Below are 16,223 nucleotides of genomic sequence, written 5' to 3' on the forward strand. Positions count from 1 at the left end.
CCCTCATAGAGTCCTGACATCAAGCCGAAAGAACACCTTTGTGATGAATTGGACAAGTAGGCCTGGCTCGCAGTCTGCGCTCTAAGATTAGTGCCTGACCTCACAAATGCGCTTCTGGAAGAATGGTCAAACATTCCCATAGACACACTCCTAAACCTTTTAGACAACCTTCCCAGAGGAGCTGAAGCTGTTATAGCTGCAAAAGGTGGGCCAACTCAATATTGAACCCTACAGACAAAGACTAGGATTCCATTAAAATTCATGAGCATGTAAAGGCAGGTGTACCAATACTTTTGGCAATATAATGTGTATATAAATATAATGTGTATATATACATATATACACACATATGCATACACATATAGTTGTAAAGTCCACGTGCAGGGACCTCCTGTTTCTTCTGTACTGAAATGTATTGTAATTGTATGGTCTGCCTTCATATTGTAAAGCGCTGCGCAAACTGTTGGCTCTATATAATTCCTGTATGTGTATATATATATATATATATATATATATATATATAAAATATAATTTTATTTACCCGTTTACTTATATTCATTATTATAGAGGTCTTTCTAACAAGACGTATTGATGATATTTTTATGTATCCCTTATTTTCTACTAGAAATTAATTCTGGAAGAAACAGTCTTTTAAAAAGTTCTTGCTAAAAATAGTTCCTCTTTACCATCTGAGAAAAGTTCCTCATATATTAAAATCATTGTCATGTTCTATATTCACCTAATACATCCTGGTACTTGCTCAGAATTGTTAAACTGCGTTTTAAAGTGTTGCTTGTAGTTTCTGTCCCAGCAAAGAAAAGATTCATCACAGAAACAAATAGGTTCCTAAAGTAGAATTCGGTATTAGGGTTATTCTTCTCCTGTGAACAAAAACAAAATAATAAAAGATATAGTAAAGGACTTGATTTACTTTTTTATATAGAGGTACTGTACATACAATCGTGAGCCATTCCAGACTTTGATTTTTAGTTTTAGAAATCGTAAGATGTTAAAATTTATTGCAATGGTGTATCGTAGTAAGTTACTAAAAAGGTCCACATAAAGCGGTATTAAACACAAAATATAATATATTGAAGCTTACCAGTCTTTAAATGTGGTGGTGCAAAGGTTTTTTGTGGGGGTTAGTTCTTTTTTTCTTTATTTTCACCTAGTGATTCAGCCAGTAAGTCTGTTTTTTTTCCATCTAGTCGGAGAGTACTCAACATTTTGAAGAGCGAGGGCCACTTAACCAATTTGGTAACTGGTCGAGGGCCACAATGAAATGAAATGCTTCAGAATTTTACTTTTTTTAAAAAAATTATATAAATAACATTTTCCTCCTGTAGCCGCTTAGTGTCGGCGAGAGAAGGAGAAGCCAGATTTCAACAGTTGTAGGAGGAAAATGGAGACGATTGGTTCCTGTATATACCGCTCCTGCTGCTCCTCCTGTCCAAGTGTAAAACAGAATGTGACAGGGAGGCCGCACCGGCTCCCTCAAGAGAGACCCCTGATGCTACACCAGTGGTTTGGGAGGGGTGGTAAAAACCACCTGCCCCCCAAACCGTAAATATAAACAAGCCCTTACTGTTCTGAGCTGCTTATACACTGATGTGCTGTGGTTTACCCACATTGTGGGTTCAGCGCAGTGCACCTGTGGCTTTCTTGTGGGTTAGCTGCACTTTGCAGTAGACCTTTATGATATCTTTTGTGCGTGGTGCACTTTCTGAAAGTCACCAAAACTCCTGCATTCAGTTTTAGGTCAAGGGCCACATCAGAGGACACTCATGCTCCAGTCCATCTAAATCTGCTAGTGCATCCAACAGTACCCTTTCCACCGTTTGACAATGTTTCTGTCCAAGGGTGGCTCTGTTGCTCCTCCATCCAGTGGAGACACTAAAATAGGAAATGTGTTACAGGTTGGATCATGGGGTGAAAAATAATAATTAAAAAAAATGTGGCCATAAAATTTACCCCGTTGCCACCCATGTAACGCATATGTGCAGCAGCAAAGAGGGTGGACTTTGCTGTCAATGGTCAGTAGAAGGTTTTGTGCTAAAGGCAAGCTCCCAGCACAGTGACCAGCAAATCATAGACAGCTTTAATGCTCTTTTTATGATCAGGCGCTGGTGGTGGGAGCTGGTTAATCACAGTGGTCATGTGATCGGGAAGTCCATTTCGCCCCTGTGGATATAAAGACCTATTTATAGAGATGCAGGGGCTGGGCAGGAAGGGGTTAAACTGCAATATACTACAACATACTTTTTATTTTTACTTTGGGTTTGCACCACATTAAAGTGGTTCTTCAGTCTGGAAAAAAAAAGTCAGCAGCTACAAATACTGTAGCTGCCTGTTAATAAAAGGACACTTACCTGTCCAGGGATCCAGCGTCGTCCTCACCTGGGCCAGTTCTTCACTAGTCTTTGAGTGCCCGGCGTCAACATCTTTAGTGTGGGATGACGGTTGTGACCTCTTGTGGCTTCACTGCAGGCAGGGAGGAAGGAGGGAGTCAAAACAAGGTAACTACTCCCCCCAAAAAAAGTATGTGCCAAAAGTAGAAGAGGAGGGCAGAAAAATTGAACTTCCTCTTTTGGGTGAAGTTCCACTTTAAGAATCAATCTACATTCATAAAAACAATGAGTGCGTATCTATCTTTACAGTTCAATATCAGGTTTTGGATAACCTTCTGAAAGGCCCAGATATGATTGCCTTTGCTTTCAGTAACTTACTTTGTAATTTTACTTTGTAAATTACCTCCTCCATCTTTATAAGGAAACAATCTATATAATCCCTGGGACAGTCTTTGTCCAAAGTCTTCTCATGTTCTTTCACTTTCTCCAAAACGAAGGCTTGTATCTTTTTAATGTTCTGGAAAAGTTTCTGATGTGGTCCAGGGAGATAACGCATAAAATTTGGGAAACTATTGAGCAACTGTCAGAGGAAAAACAAAATGAGAAAACATATTAGAATAGGATGACACTGCCCTACAAACTGTACGTATGAAAACTCGAGGCAATCTGCAATCTCTAGCAGTAGTATTCTGACTCTAGCAACTAGGGCAGAATGCCCGAAGTAACAGTTACTGTGTATTTTGTAAATTTAAGAATGCATCCAGCCCTTTGTTAAAACAATTTACTGAGCTGGCCAAAACTAGTTCTTGAGGGAGTCTATTCCACATTTTCACAGGTCTTTCTGTGAAGAAGCCTCTCCGCACATGGAGGTTAAATCTCTTTTTTTTCCTGACGTAGAGTGCAGCCTTCTCCTTTGTAATGACCTCAAAGTGAATAACTCTACACAGGGCTTTATCAGCCAGAACATGGTAATGACCTAAAAGTGAATAACTCTACAGAGGGCTTTTTCAGCCAGAACGTGGTAATGACCTGAAAGTGAATAACTCTACACAGGGCTTTTTCAGCGAGAACGTGGTAATGACCTGACAGTGAATAACTCTACACAGGGATTTTTCAGCCAGAACATGGTGGAATGGAGCCCTGTGTTGTGTGTTATGCACTCTTGGATTTATTTAATATTGCCCCTTTGGGACCCTCCCACTGGTGCAATTTTGCCATACCCACCCTATGACACACATCGAGGGTCATGGGATGTGGGGGAATTTCCTGCACCTATTCTCTGTGAAAAAAAAGCCCCATGGCAGTCCAATTCCCCCTTAATTGTCTCCATGATTCTCCATGCCACTTATCAGTTTTGTTTCCATGTTTTTTTTTTCTTATTAAAGTGTTGCTAAACCCAGGACCTTGCATTCACTATATCTGGTCTCCCACAGTAAACAGAACATTTAAATGAAATGAATTTAGTAAACCACTAAATACTTTTTCTCATCAGCAGTTACAACAGTCTTGTGGCTTCTATCAGTGTCCAGTAGAACACTGGCTAAAGCTTGTAGGAGTTTTCATTCTTCCCTGATTATCTTACGAGGCTGCAGGACCTCTGACCCTCTGTCTGGATTGGCCCTGTGCTGATCACATGCACTCTATCAAGAGAAAAAAAACTCTCTAGCAATACAAACAAAACTGAGCATATGCAGCTTGCCCCCAAGGCTCTGTTTTATCAGCAGATGGATCGGGGACTGTGGAAGAAGGGAAAGATCAGAGAAGACAGGATCAAACATCCTTTTAACACAATGCAGAGACTTAACCCCTTTGGTTCCACAGTGAGTATAACAAGCATGTTTTACTGCATATTCAGACTGATTTTACTGTTGTAGGTTTAGTAACATTTTAAACTTTCAAGTATCTTCCCAACTATAAAAGTTATACTAATCTAATAGTTATTAAAGAGTTCCTAAATGGAGAAACAATGGCTTTGAAATTACAGAACTTAACTTTTTGAGGACATATGGTTCCAAGTCATCAGTTCCAGATGCTTTATTCACCTTTATTTGTCTAAATGTTTCTGGACCATATCAATTTTGAGCCGTTGAGGATCATGAAGTCTGTATTTAATAAATTTGCATTCTCTTTGTACCCAGTCACTCCATGTAGATTATTTTGTAAAGGACCTACAAGCTCAGACCTGACCTTTTAACTACTGATACATTTGAAGAATTGTTTTAGGGAGTTATCCTACTCTCTTTTGCAAACTGACGTTCATTTTGAATTTTTGTACTTTGAAACTTTTAAATGATGATAATGTTTTTAAATGCACTTTTCTTATTGTTCATAGTTTTTTTAATTTTGGATATGAGCCACATAGGTTTTATTTTTAGCCTTTTAAACTTATTGTCTATGGGAATATACTGTATCTTGCAGTGCACTTGCATACATTAAATTTGAAGCATTCCCATTTCTATTCTGTGTTCTTTAATGACAACATTCCCTCCCAGTCTAATTCTTGGGGAGCAGCCCTCAACCTTGGAAAATGTGCTTAAAATTTGGAGTTTTTCTTTTTTTCAGTATGTGCTTGTTGTTTACAGCTAGCATTAAATGAAATCATGTTATTGTCACTGTCACCCAGATGTTCTTTTATATGATCATTAGTAATTATTAGTAGTTAAGCATCACAGATTTGAGATCTTTGCTTGAGATTGACAGGTCCAGCAGAGCATTATTTCTAGTTGGGGTTTCTATAAGTTGTACCTTAAAATTGTCTTCTAATAGGTTTATACATTACCACCCTGTTACCTGTCCAGCAGTGTCATTACTACAGTCAATATCCCACCCCTTGAAGTCCTTTTTATCTGTGCAAGGAGCTGAGTCTCCACCTCCTCAATAACACTGGGTGGCCTATAACAAACTCCAATAATTAACTTTGAAGTATGCACACCCATATGCAGCTCCACCTGTAATTCTTCAGCAATCAGCACCATCACACTCTCCATAGTACTCCTACTCATTCACAAAAAGAAAAGATGTAACCTAGAAATAAAGGATCCCAAATAACTGATAAGTCCTTTTTAAAAAAAAAAAAAAATCCCCAAAATTCCCCTCCTAAATGCATCGTCAGTTACTATGTCCATTGCCCACCAACTCAAAAAAAAGAACCCAACAAGCCAGCACACACAACCAGCCCCGATGGTACTCATAGCCAAATGACAGCTCCCTGAGCTACCATCAGCTATACAAGGGAAGGGGTGGGAATGGTGGTGGCATCTTTGCCCAAATACATCACTCCTATATTCACCCCTTTTCTTGTGGGGATTCCCAGTGGTTCCTAGGGGCATAGTGGGTGCAAGCACCTGCAGCTTCCCTTGGAGCCACTGTGGGAAGCATTCATACTGTGTTTAGATGTGGCATAAATATTTATGATTTTCTGCTCCTGCCAAACAGAGGGTTGTACAGGCATACATTTGTGTGTTTGTCCAAACAGTCAACCTAGGTTCAAGCCGAAAGGTTGGCTCATCTCTGACACTTTTAAGGGGCCTATTGATGATGATGCATGGAAAGAAATAATTCCAGTTTAAGGGTTTCAGTCATTTGTTACCTCTCACACAGACTGCAGCACTTCACTTGACCAGAGGCGGACTGACCATTTGGAAACTCGGGCACAGCCCGAGGGCCTGTGGTCAGTAGGGAGCCCCATGAGATGCTCCTGGTACCTTTTTTCATAGGCTTTTTTGAGTTTGGGCAAGGACACAGGGGCCCCATGATCCCCTATTGCCCGGGGGCCCCATGATTTGTCAGTCCGCCCCTGCTCTTGACCATACATTTATATGCTCCTTTGGGTATCATTTAGAGTCAGCATCGACTTCCAGGACTGAGATGCTGCCTTAGATGACAAAAACATGCAAATCTCGGTGCCTATGATACATATCGTCCCCTGCTGCAGACTCTCACCATAAGACCTGTTACAAATAAAAAATGTACAGTCTGATCATGGAAGGAGAGAAGACTTACTCCTTCCTGCAGCAGACTTATAAGATTATTTCACCCTAAGCAAAGTCACTTGACTGGAGTTCAAAGGCTGCATTTTAATGATAAAAAACGCTTTTTTACCAAATGATGTGGTTTCTGTGTATTTTGGCATGTCATGAATACAATCATTTGCTAAAAGGTCGACAAAATGCTCTTACCTGCACAGCTGCTGAGTTCACCAACTTAAATGTTTCTTTCATTGTTTCAAGAAGACTGAGAAATGTCTGATCTGCATAGTCAAAACGTTCACCAAAGACAATGGAACAGATCACGTTGGACACGGCTAATGTCAAGGGGAATGTAGGATCACAAGGTGAACCTAAAAGCAATTCAATATTGTGTTAACACTAAAGTCGAAAATAGGTGCATGAATCTATTGCATGGAGGCCAGTAGTGAGGTCTGAGTGTCCATACCAGACACTTCATGCTTACTGTAGCTTAGTAAGGCTAAGCTCCCTGCCTGGCCACTGTACCTGTCACACAGACAGGCACATAGCCAAGGAGTTTTGTTTTGGGTAAGGCAGAGCTTGATGAGGAACTCTGGAAGTTTAGTTCTTCATTAGGTCCACCACCCTTGTGATTGACAGTGGATGGCAGTGGGAAGATTCCATAGCTACAATTTAGCCCAATAGCAGTTATGGAATCTGCCTTCTGCCACCTGCTGTTAGTTACAAGGTTGGTAGATCTGATGGGAAACTGGTCACTTAGAATTCCTCATTGGGATCTGACTGCCCAACAAGCACAGCGGCTATGGAGTTGAATGGGCAGAGTCTCATGGGGATGATAAGAATTTTTCACCTTTAGTTAAAAAATGATGCAGGAAGAAAAAAATGTGCAATTATTATTTTTTAAACAGGAGCCTAAAAAGTTTAGATCAAATGAACTGTTTCCATGACTGTGTTTTGACCACTGTCAGCACTTTATCACACTCTAGCACAGCTAAATTCAGTATAAAGTGTGGTGTTCCTGCAGCAGTGCGCCCACTTTATGACTGTTGCCGGAACATAATCAGGTCAGGAATTGTGCTTCTCTGTAATTCAGGGAAAGCCTTGTGTTTTCATCAATGGATACAAGGAATCCTCTGAATGGCCAAGGTTAAAAGGCAGGAGATGACACCCTGCTACATACTACAGTGTGACATGGTGCTGACAGCGGCCCTATAACAATCATATGGAAATAGCTTGTTTGGACTAGCTTGACCAAAACAAAATATTTAAAGTTTCAGGAAACCTGAACTTGGATTTTAAAGCACCAATTCCATGTCATGTACTCCCCCCGAGACCAGACGGCCATAGACACATGGGAAGAGGCAAGTCCTCGAAACGTGTCAGACTGTTGGAGGTCCAGAGTTCCCATTACGGACAGACACGTAGTGCAGATTGGACAGAGCTGTTCTTTCATGATGTGCCTTTGACTGTATTGTCAATTTGTGAGTACAATGCCTACTTTTATCATTTATTAATACATTTTTTAAGGTAATGCACTAGGCCGGTGCACCCTCTGTTTGTTTTCTCTACTCAGTATATTTGGACTTCCCTGGTCATTAGAGGACATCAAGGCGTGCATATCCCAAGAAATGCGTGATGTGGTCCTATCCATACAGAGTCCATCCCTAAGCGCAGGAGTATCTGGGTTTGCCATTTCTTCACACACATCCACTATGGGTGAGTCATCACGTAGCATGGCCTCACTTGAGAATGCTGATCTTCAGAATTTAGGACTGCCCACCAATAAAGATGAGGAAAAGCTAGAGGCAGTCTCCAATTGTCAGATAAGACACCTAGAATTTTGGTAGATATTGTGAAGATATCTCAATATGTTTACTGTGGGGGGAGGAAAAAAATAGGGGGCTAGTGAGACTGCAGTTGAGCTTTTAATACATGACAAAGGTATCCCAAAGTATTTTTGGTTATCTAAAGAAAGAGGGCCCTTTAGTGCTACACCCCTAGAAGTGTTGAAAATAGTGTTTCTTTCTCCCTATAAATGTCAATGCCAGAAAGGGAAAAGGAGATTTTATGGAACATAGTGACTAGCTGCAGCAACATGTGAGGTGCTAAGGGTTGAAGAAACACCCCTCAGGAGTAGGTCTCAAATCTTCCCTGGGAGATGAGTACATGAAATGTTTCTTCTGTACCTAAATTTAGGAAGGCTGAGCATTTGCCCCCTGGTTGATATAAACATTACGGGGAATGATAGAAGGAGAGCGTGTTGGAGCTGTTTTGTGTGATGGAACTGCTTGCACCATTTGTACCATTTTTACATTTCCAGTAAAGCACCAAAAAGGCTGACCACATGGACAATTGTTTATTAGCTAAGTGATATTCAAAGCCCGTCTCAGGCCAGGAGTATGTGAGTGGCCAAGATTGTGGAGATCCTCCAAAATGCAGGTGTTTGGTACCCTATCTCTTTCCTTTTGCAGTAAGATGAAGAGAGGTGCACTGGACTGCATGGTAATTACTGGCAGCCAACAGGGGACCCTCTTACATGCCCCTTATAGAAATATTGTCTCTGATCAGAGCCACTCTAGAGGGGAAGAAAAAGGAGGGAATCACTGTTCTGACTTATTCATTTGTGAGTGTAAAATTCATCCTGAGCTGTTGCGATCTGTAAACATCTGTAAACAAGTCTTTAAATGTGAAAAAGAGCTCAAAAGGGCCCTTGCTGTCATAAAAGGAAAACACCCAATATTAATATGCAAAGTTTAATATTTACTTGACCAGCCAAGAAAGTAAAACACTTGTAACCTGGACTGTAGCTGATAATTACTGCAGAACATCTTTCTTTGTTGCTTCTGTATTACCTCTCTGCAGTGTGGACAGAGTTAAACTAAATATTTATTAATGCATAAGTGCAGCAGCCATCTTTAAGGAGAACACTTTGCAATGGTCATCTGTGTAGTGTCTCCAGTGCAGGTGGCAGCCATCTTGGCTGGGTCTGGATAAATCCTGGAGGACAGTGATTGGCTAATGCAACAAGGCAAAGGGAAGTGGCTGCTGCCTGCTGAGTGGAAAGGAGAGGACAGTCCTAAAGCTAACATGGGCCAGAACAAGAGAATGGGCTGCTGGCTGAAGAGAACCCTGCCATAGCTGACCTTAACCACGAGAGATCACAGCTAAGCGAAGAGACTACTCATTGTGCCAGACCTTGTCTAAGAGACTGGGAACTGTATGCCTGGGAGGATGTAAGGTATGATTTGGATGTGCTCAAACTGTACTTAGACTGTACTAGAGAGCACCCCCACCACTTGTAAGGAAGGAAAAGAGGGAATGTCTCAGCAGGATTGAAATAAAGAGATCACAGCAACTTCTATCCCTGTCTGAGGACTTGAACACATGCTCTATCCTTCTCAAAGCACATGTACGGAGATCTAAAAGAGGGCACCCTGTATCTGGTAGGAGATTAACATTTCACAAATTGATCTGTTATCTGCTGGGAACTATTGTGCTTTCTTCGAGAGTCCCAACTTTGCTGGCCAACATTTTTTTTATCAATCGCTGGCCAGTGTGATAAAATGGGGACTGTTATATCAAGTTAGGGCTATCTTTATATACTGTTGCTAGGTAAATGCAGTTCAGTTCTGGTAATTACTGTTAGTCAGAATACTGCAGGTGTTTAACCATATCTAACAGAGAAACGCTGTTGTCTTATCGATTGTATATACTGTAGTAACTACGCTTACTAATCCTCTCTTCTTTTAGGCTATGCTTAGATTAATACATTCTTTGAAATACCTCAAGGTGTGTTGGTAAACGCTAGGTGAGTGAGATGTGTACTTTTCAGGTGTGTAAAGAAATCACAAAATTATTCAGGTGCTCCTCTGAGGGTAGCTCTACATGCTATAAAAATGAATTAAAGCAAAACTAAACCTGCATTGATGGGTGAGCTTTAGCCATAGAGTGCAAAAATGAGCAACATATTTGCACATTATTGACGATTTGGCTGCCAAATGGACCCCTCTAGCACCATGACATAATTCCTGCACATGCACACAAGAGTTAATTCATGCCAACACCAAGGCATTCCAAGAATGCAGTCTCATATACAGCAAAAGCCTACCTGCCATCAAATGTTTTGTAAAAAGACTTTAGTTCCACTTTAATTTCTGATTATAATAAAGGAAATATGTGCAAAACCAATATACAGTACATTTCCTTCAACTAACCTTTCTTTTTCCTAAACTCTTCCATGAGGTATTGAGACTCTTCTTGGATCCTCTCCTCAATGCTCCTTTTCCCCATTCCAAAGTTCCTCAGGGTTGACAAAGAGAAACGACGCAACACTTTCCAACGCTCCCCATTACTAAATATAATTCCTACAGAAAAACATACCATGTAGCTATAAAATACAAATTTATACAGCACTGCAATCATTAATAAGTATAATAATATGCATTTTATTAGTATTTGTATTTTTACTGCAAGTAGTGTAACCTAAATATGACTTGGTATCAGCTTCTTGCAGTCCCAAGTAAAACAGCGCTCCGAAAGGGAGGGGAGATGCAGGACTGGAAGGCAATCTGCATGCTAATGTGCTATCATGATGATATGAGATGACTTCACCAGTTTCCTGTTTTTTGCTGTTCAATGCTGGGGTAAGGAAAAGGACACCACCATATCCCTTCTATAATCTATACCTATAAGGGCTCATGAAATTGAAGCTTTAGCCCGCTTTTGGCTTAATGCGGGTCGCAGGAGTACAGAACAAAGTACACTCCTGTGATCGCCAGGAGAAGTACAGCCAAAACACTTTGGCCCTACGTCTCCTGTAATGCAATTCAGTGGTGTGAATGGGCCCTAGCAAATTGATGTAATGCACTTGGCTGTGCTGTTTTGCAGAGCTTTTTTTTAACTCTCAAGACTGGATGGACAAAAATACAAATACTTTGACAGATGAAAAAACTCCTTTATATGTGTATCATCTCTTGATTTAGTGGGTTACCCAGAGTCCAGCTTTAAAACCATCCAAATAGATTATATCCATGCAATTTTACTTTAAATAACATCAAAACTTGTGTTGTACTTACCAAAGTTTTGAAATATCCTTTGCACTGTGGGTATAGTCCCCCTGTCACTGAAGACATCAGCGTTGTCCACTAAAGCCTCTTTCACAGTATCATAGCCATGGAGGAGGACGATTGATCTGGTCCCCAGTTGGACAGTAAATACATCTCCATGAACCTTGGCAAGCTACAAGAAAAAAAATACATAAGATTAGATGACTCTAATATAATTATCATGGTAGTTGGCCTGACCCACGTCACATGCATGAATATTTTACAAGTGTCGATCCATCATTGTACAGCCTTATCAAGTAAATTTGTCTCTGATAAAGTTTAATGTGCAGCAGTAATATTAAGATGTTTTCCATGCAAAAATTTAAATGTACATCAAAGAAAAAAGAAATAGAATGCTGCTCCTCCCAATAAATCAATCCAATATAACAATCCTATAAATAATAAATATGTTGTTCAAAATACTAAAAGTGAATATTTGCATAAAATATTAACAGGGAATGTCCATATCTAAATTGTGAATATCTTCCCTCATAAAATATATCACTACGTTCCACTTCCTGTGATACTTTGCATCACTACACTCCACCTTTAGGGATAATCCACACCAAACATACCTAGTGATGCCCGCCACCATTCACCACTGTGCTCACCTCCAAGATTGGACCTGTATTATTATAGGTCTTAATCGCGTTTTCCCTTGTTTGGGACTCCTTCCAATAACTCTTCCATTGATGCGGACTCAGATATTTGCTCAAGAGACGTTTTCAACATACGACTCATGTGTACCCATACGTGATGGTCTGGCCCTTTAATGCAAGTGTACAATCAAAATGCAAACGTTCCTGCGTTAAAAATGGCTGTGTGTATAAGTGGGTGCTGCAGCATCCGTCGCCTGGAACCGAATAGAATCAAGAAGGGAGAATGTCACCAGCACACCAAGGATCACCAATATGGGTCCAAAAGTTTTTAATGAATGATCACATAGTTACAGCAAGGCAATGTTTCGATTCTCGCAGGACCCCTTCATCAGGCTTGTGACGGGGTGTTTCTTTAACCCTTTGCACCTTACATGCTGCTACAGCTAGTCAGTATTTCTCATAAAACCTCCTTTTCCCTTGCTGGCAGTGACATTTATAGGGAGAAAGTAACACTATTCTTAACATTTCTAGGAGTATTGAATTTGAACTTCTAAGGGTAATGTCATGTATGCTCAACTGCAGTCTCACCAGCCCCCTATTTTTTTCCTCCCCACACAGTAAACATATTGATCAGCTGATGAAATCATATGACGGTGACAAAACGCGTCGGAGGTTAAGCGGAGGCAGATGACTCAGAAATAAGGAAGTACATGCCGTGATCTACTGTTCTTTAAAGCAAGTTGCTTTATCTTGAATGTAACTATTACAAACCTAACTGATGGAACCCTTAAGGCTACCCTAACATCTACCAAAGGAGAAGAGAAGTGGACAGCCCCTAGTGGCTGGAGAAGACAGTGATCAGCAATGGAGATATTTAAATAAACACGCAGTTTAAAATGCGTTGGAGGTGAGAGTTCTGAGAGCACAGAGGTGGCACTATATTGTATGAAATTCACATGAAGCACGGATCTTAATTTGTGGTGCCGGAACACACAATATCTGTTACTGAATGAACTTTGTATATTATATTCATATTTATTTATTTCTGAGCACTTTGTTATAAGTTCACTCACTATGATTGTTCAGGATTTGATCGGATTATGTTGATTTTATCATTCACAATTTTCTGCCAGCAGCCCTACATCACACAACATTAATATTCATAAAGTAGATTTATTGCTCACAGGAAATGGTCAGACCTCGTGATTCACCTTCCCAATCCAAGAATGAAATCTAACACTGGTTGCATATCTGGAGAGCAGAGCCTGCAAAACATGACAGCTGGATGCCGATGGGAATGCAGCCTTAGTAAAAGCAGAGTTTTGTTTTTCTAAAAGAATAGAATGGAACAGAATACAATAGACTAGAATGAAAAATAATAGAAGAGAAAAGAATAGAATGAAAAATAAAATTATAAAATAGAACAGAAAATAATAACATAGAGTATAAAAAATAGAATAGATTTGAATAAAATAAAATAGAAAAAATATAGCTGTCTTCCGAAATTTGAACTTCGAAATTCAAATTTTGAATAGAATAAAAAAGAAAGAGTATAGCCATCTTTCAAGATTTGAATTTCAGATTTCAAATAGAATAGAATATAATAGAAAAAATGTAGCCATCTTCCAAAATTCAAATTTCGAAATTCAAGTTCAAGCTCCTGGCACCAGTGAAGGATGTAGGACCATTGTTGGTATCACTGACTTTAGTTCCTTTTAAAGCTCAGTTGCAGCTCAGACTTTTTTAAATTTAGTTTTGTAGAGGAGGGGGGGGGGCATGTCTAGTTAGACCCCCGGCAGTCTTTTGTTGATGTCTGTATTCCCAGTTTTACCCTCACCTCCAGTCCTGATGCCACAAGGACAGAAAGTGATGGAAATAAAAACAACAATGCAATCACATCCATGTAATAGAATATGGAATAGAATATGGAGTTAGAGCCAACTGTAAACTTTTTGGTTCTTTGGTTGATTTTTAGTCCTGATAACAACTGAACCATCTTACTTCTTATTCTGGTGTCATTGTGACAGGATGTAAAGAGAATCTTCCCAATGAGGACAAAGACAGCAATACAAACTTGGGTTCTGAGGTTGAGACTTTTACCTTTTCAACACTATGAAAAAAAGTTGGAGTTGGGTTTTAAAGACCAAAAGCAGCATGAGGCTGTGCCATTAACATCTACAGAGCACCAAGAGCAGCAGAGAAAATATTAGAGATTACAAAAATGTACAGATAATATGTATCTAATGTGTAATGGCATAATTATTTAACCCCTTTCCACCCAGCCCTGGCTTCCCAAGGTCTTTATGGCCAGGGGAGCAGGAAAGGTTGACCGATCACATTGCCATTGGCTGTCTCATAATCCGAGCTGGTCCTGTCAGCTCCTGATGACTAGTTGAGACCAAGCTCTGTCTTTGATAGCTCGATTAGTGTGCTGGGAGCCTGCTTTCTGCACAGAAACCTCTGCCATCCATGGACACATATGTGCGGCATGTGGGAGTTTAGCACTCCCTGGTTATAGGTACCAAACAGTACTCACCTTTAGGAATGACTGTGGCAGCTCTTTATTGTTCACCTGTAGAATATTCCCAATGAAAGGAAGAGGAGTTGGTCCAGGGGGCATATTCTTCCTCTTATTGCTGTTAATCCACGTCATGAGGAATATGAGCGCTGTAACACTGACTGCCAAGAGCAGAGTGCCTGCTCCTCCGAGCTCCATTGCAGCTATGAAGAGTTGTCAGGACTGCTATAATGCAGAAACAACACAACACTAGATGTAAAAAAGTTACTCTTTAGCATATATAGTATGCACTATACCAGCCTTACACAACCCTTCCTCAACAGAGGAACCTTTGAATTAATTTTCAAGTCTCAAGGAACCCCTGCTAAATTATTACATCTACAGCTCCTAGTACATCAGAGTGTTGAGTGAATTGTAGATATAATAATACATAAAAGAATAAGGAATGTGGCATACTTACTGTACTTGACACCCAAAGCAAATAACTCTTTAGCTTTCACTCCTGACTCTATAACACAACATTTTTTTTGCTAATAACCGTTGAATAATAATGGCCAAAAAAATAATTGTCCAAACCCACCTCATCTATTCCACCAGGAAATAGTCACTGTGGACAACCAATCTAAGAGACTGAGGCTGCAAGCGGTAAGTATGTGTGCTGAGGGGTGTGTATCTGTTGAGCGGGAGTGTCTCTGCAGCTTATGATTGGTTGTCCACAGTGATAGTTTCCTGGTGGGATAGCACAGGCGGGTCTGGGCTCATGTCTGGACATACCTAAGCTCATCCCTGGTTGTTATCAGCCCCTTTACAGACAGATAATTATTGTCGGTGATTGCTGATATAGCGTACCCCAGAGGAGCCGCTGGTGAACTGATTCTTTTACCCATGGTTAGTGCAAGCACAGCCTGGCACACAGTATTTTCCATATTTCCACTACCATGAATAGAACAGTCTAGGGGGTGTCTTTTTGATGCAGTATTGTAAAAGTGAACTTGGATGGGGTAAAGGAAGCATGGGATTCCCCAGAACTGCTGAACTGACATCTTTGAGGACTTTTCTCTTCTCACTGATTTTCACAAAATGTCCCACATAACTCTCTACTGGCTGAAAGGTGCCTTTGACTTTATTCAAAGAACTAAGAACTGCACACAGTCACTAAGGCATGGCACTCTTATTTCATTTACTCACATGGCCACAGGATCATTGGTTGCATCCTTCCAATATCAACCAGGCACTCACAGACTCACATTATCACAGGACACTCTTCCTCCAACTTCCTCCTGGTACTCTTCAGTGAGCTCTCCAATCCCACAAAGACTCTGTGACTAGACTTTGCGAATAGGCCCCCAGCTTAAGCCCCAGCTGAGACCTCAACTCCTAAATGGCACCTCCAGCAACCTGCTTCAGGGCAGGGCCCCTGCACAGTGGTGACCTCTGGCAGAACTGGACCCATGACCCACCTCCTGCCCCAGGCCTCAGCCTATTTATGGGCTCTCCAGCCACCCATTGAGCACACCTCCCCAGGGATTGTCTGGATCCCCATAAATATTTAGGCTGCTCCCTTTATTCTTCCTCCCACTATTATTCTAGAATCCTCTAGAATACAGGGGCAAGTAATCAGATCAGCAACCTGTGAGACACTGAGCAGGGTGAAGCAAGCAACTCCTATTTCACTGGCTACAACC

At 40.6% G+C, this 16,223-nt stretch overlaps 1 protein-coding gene across 1 annotated transcript in view; it reads right to left on the reverse strand.

The window, feature by feature from the left end:
• The window catches only part of LOC149445108 (cytochrome P450 2G1-like), a 37,535-nt gene that overhangs the window by 16,366 nt on the left and 4,946 nt on the right, over nt 1-16,223 (reverse strand). Inside the window, exons 2-7 of the mRNA XM_089654151.1 lie at nt 14,557-14,763; nt 11,392-11,554; nt 10,531-10,680; nt 6,527-6,687; nt 2,752-2,928; nt 740-881 (exon numbers count right to left, since the gene is read on the reverse strand). Of these exons, the coding sequence (XP_089510277.1) occupies nt 740-881; nt 2,752-2,928; nt 6,527-6,687; nt 10,531-10,680; nt 11,392-11,554; nt 14,557-14,736 (973 nt within the window). The 5' untranslated portion in view covers nt 14,737-14,763. The remainder of the gene's footprint in view (nt 1-739; nt 882-2,751; nt 2,929-6,526; nt 6,688-10,530; nt 10,681-11,391; nt 11,555-14,556; nt 14,764-16,223) is intronic.

Source organism: Staurois parvus, unplaced genomic scaffold, assembly GCF_062004578.1.
Source record: "Staurois parvus isolate SC_StPar_1 unplaced genomic scaffold, SC_StPar_1.0 ptg000746l, whole genome shotgun sequence".
Lineage (NCBI taxonomy): Eukaryota > Metazoa > Chordata > Amphibia > Anura > Ranidae > Staurois > Staurois parvus.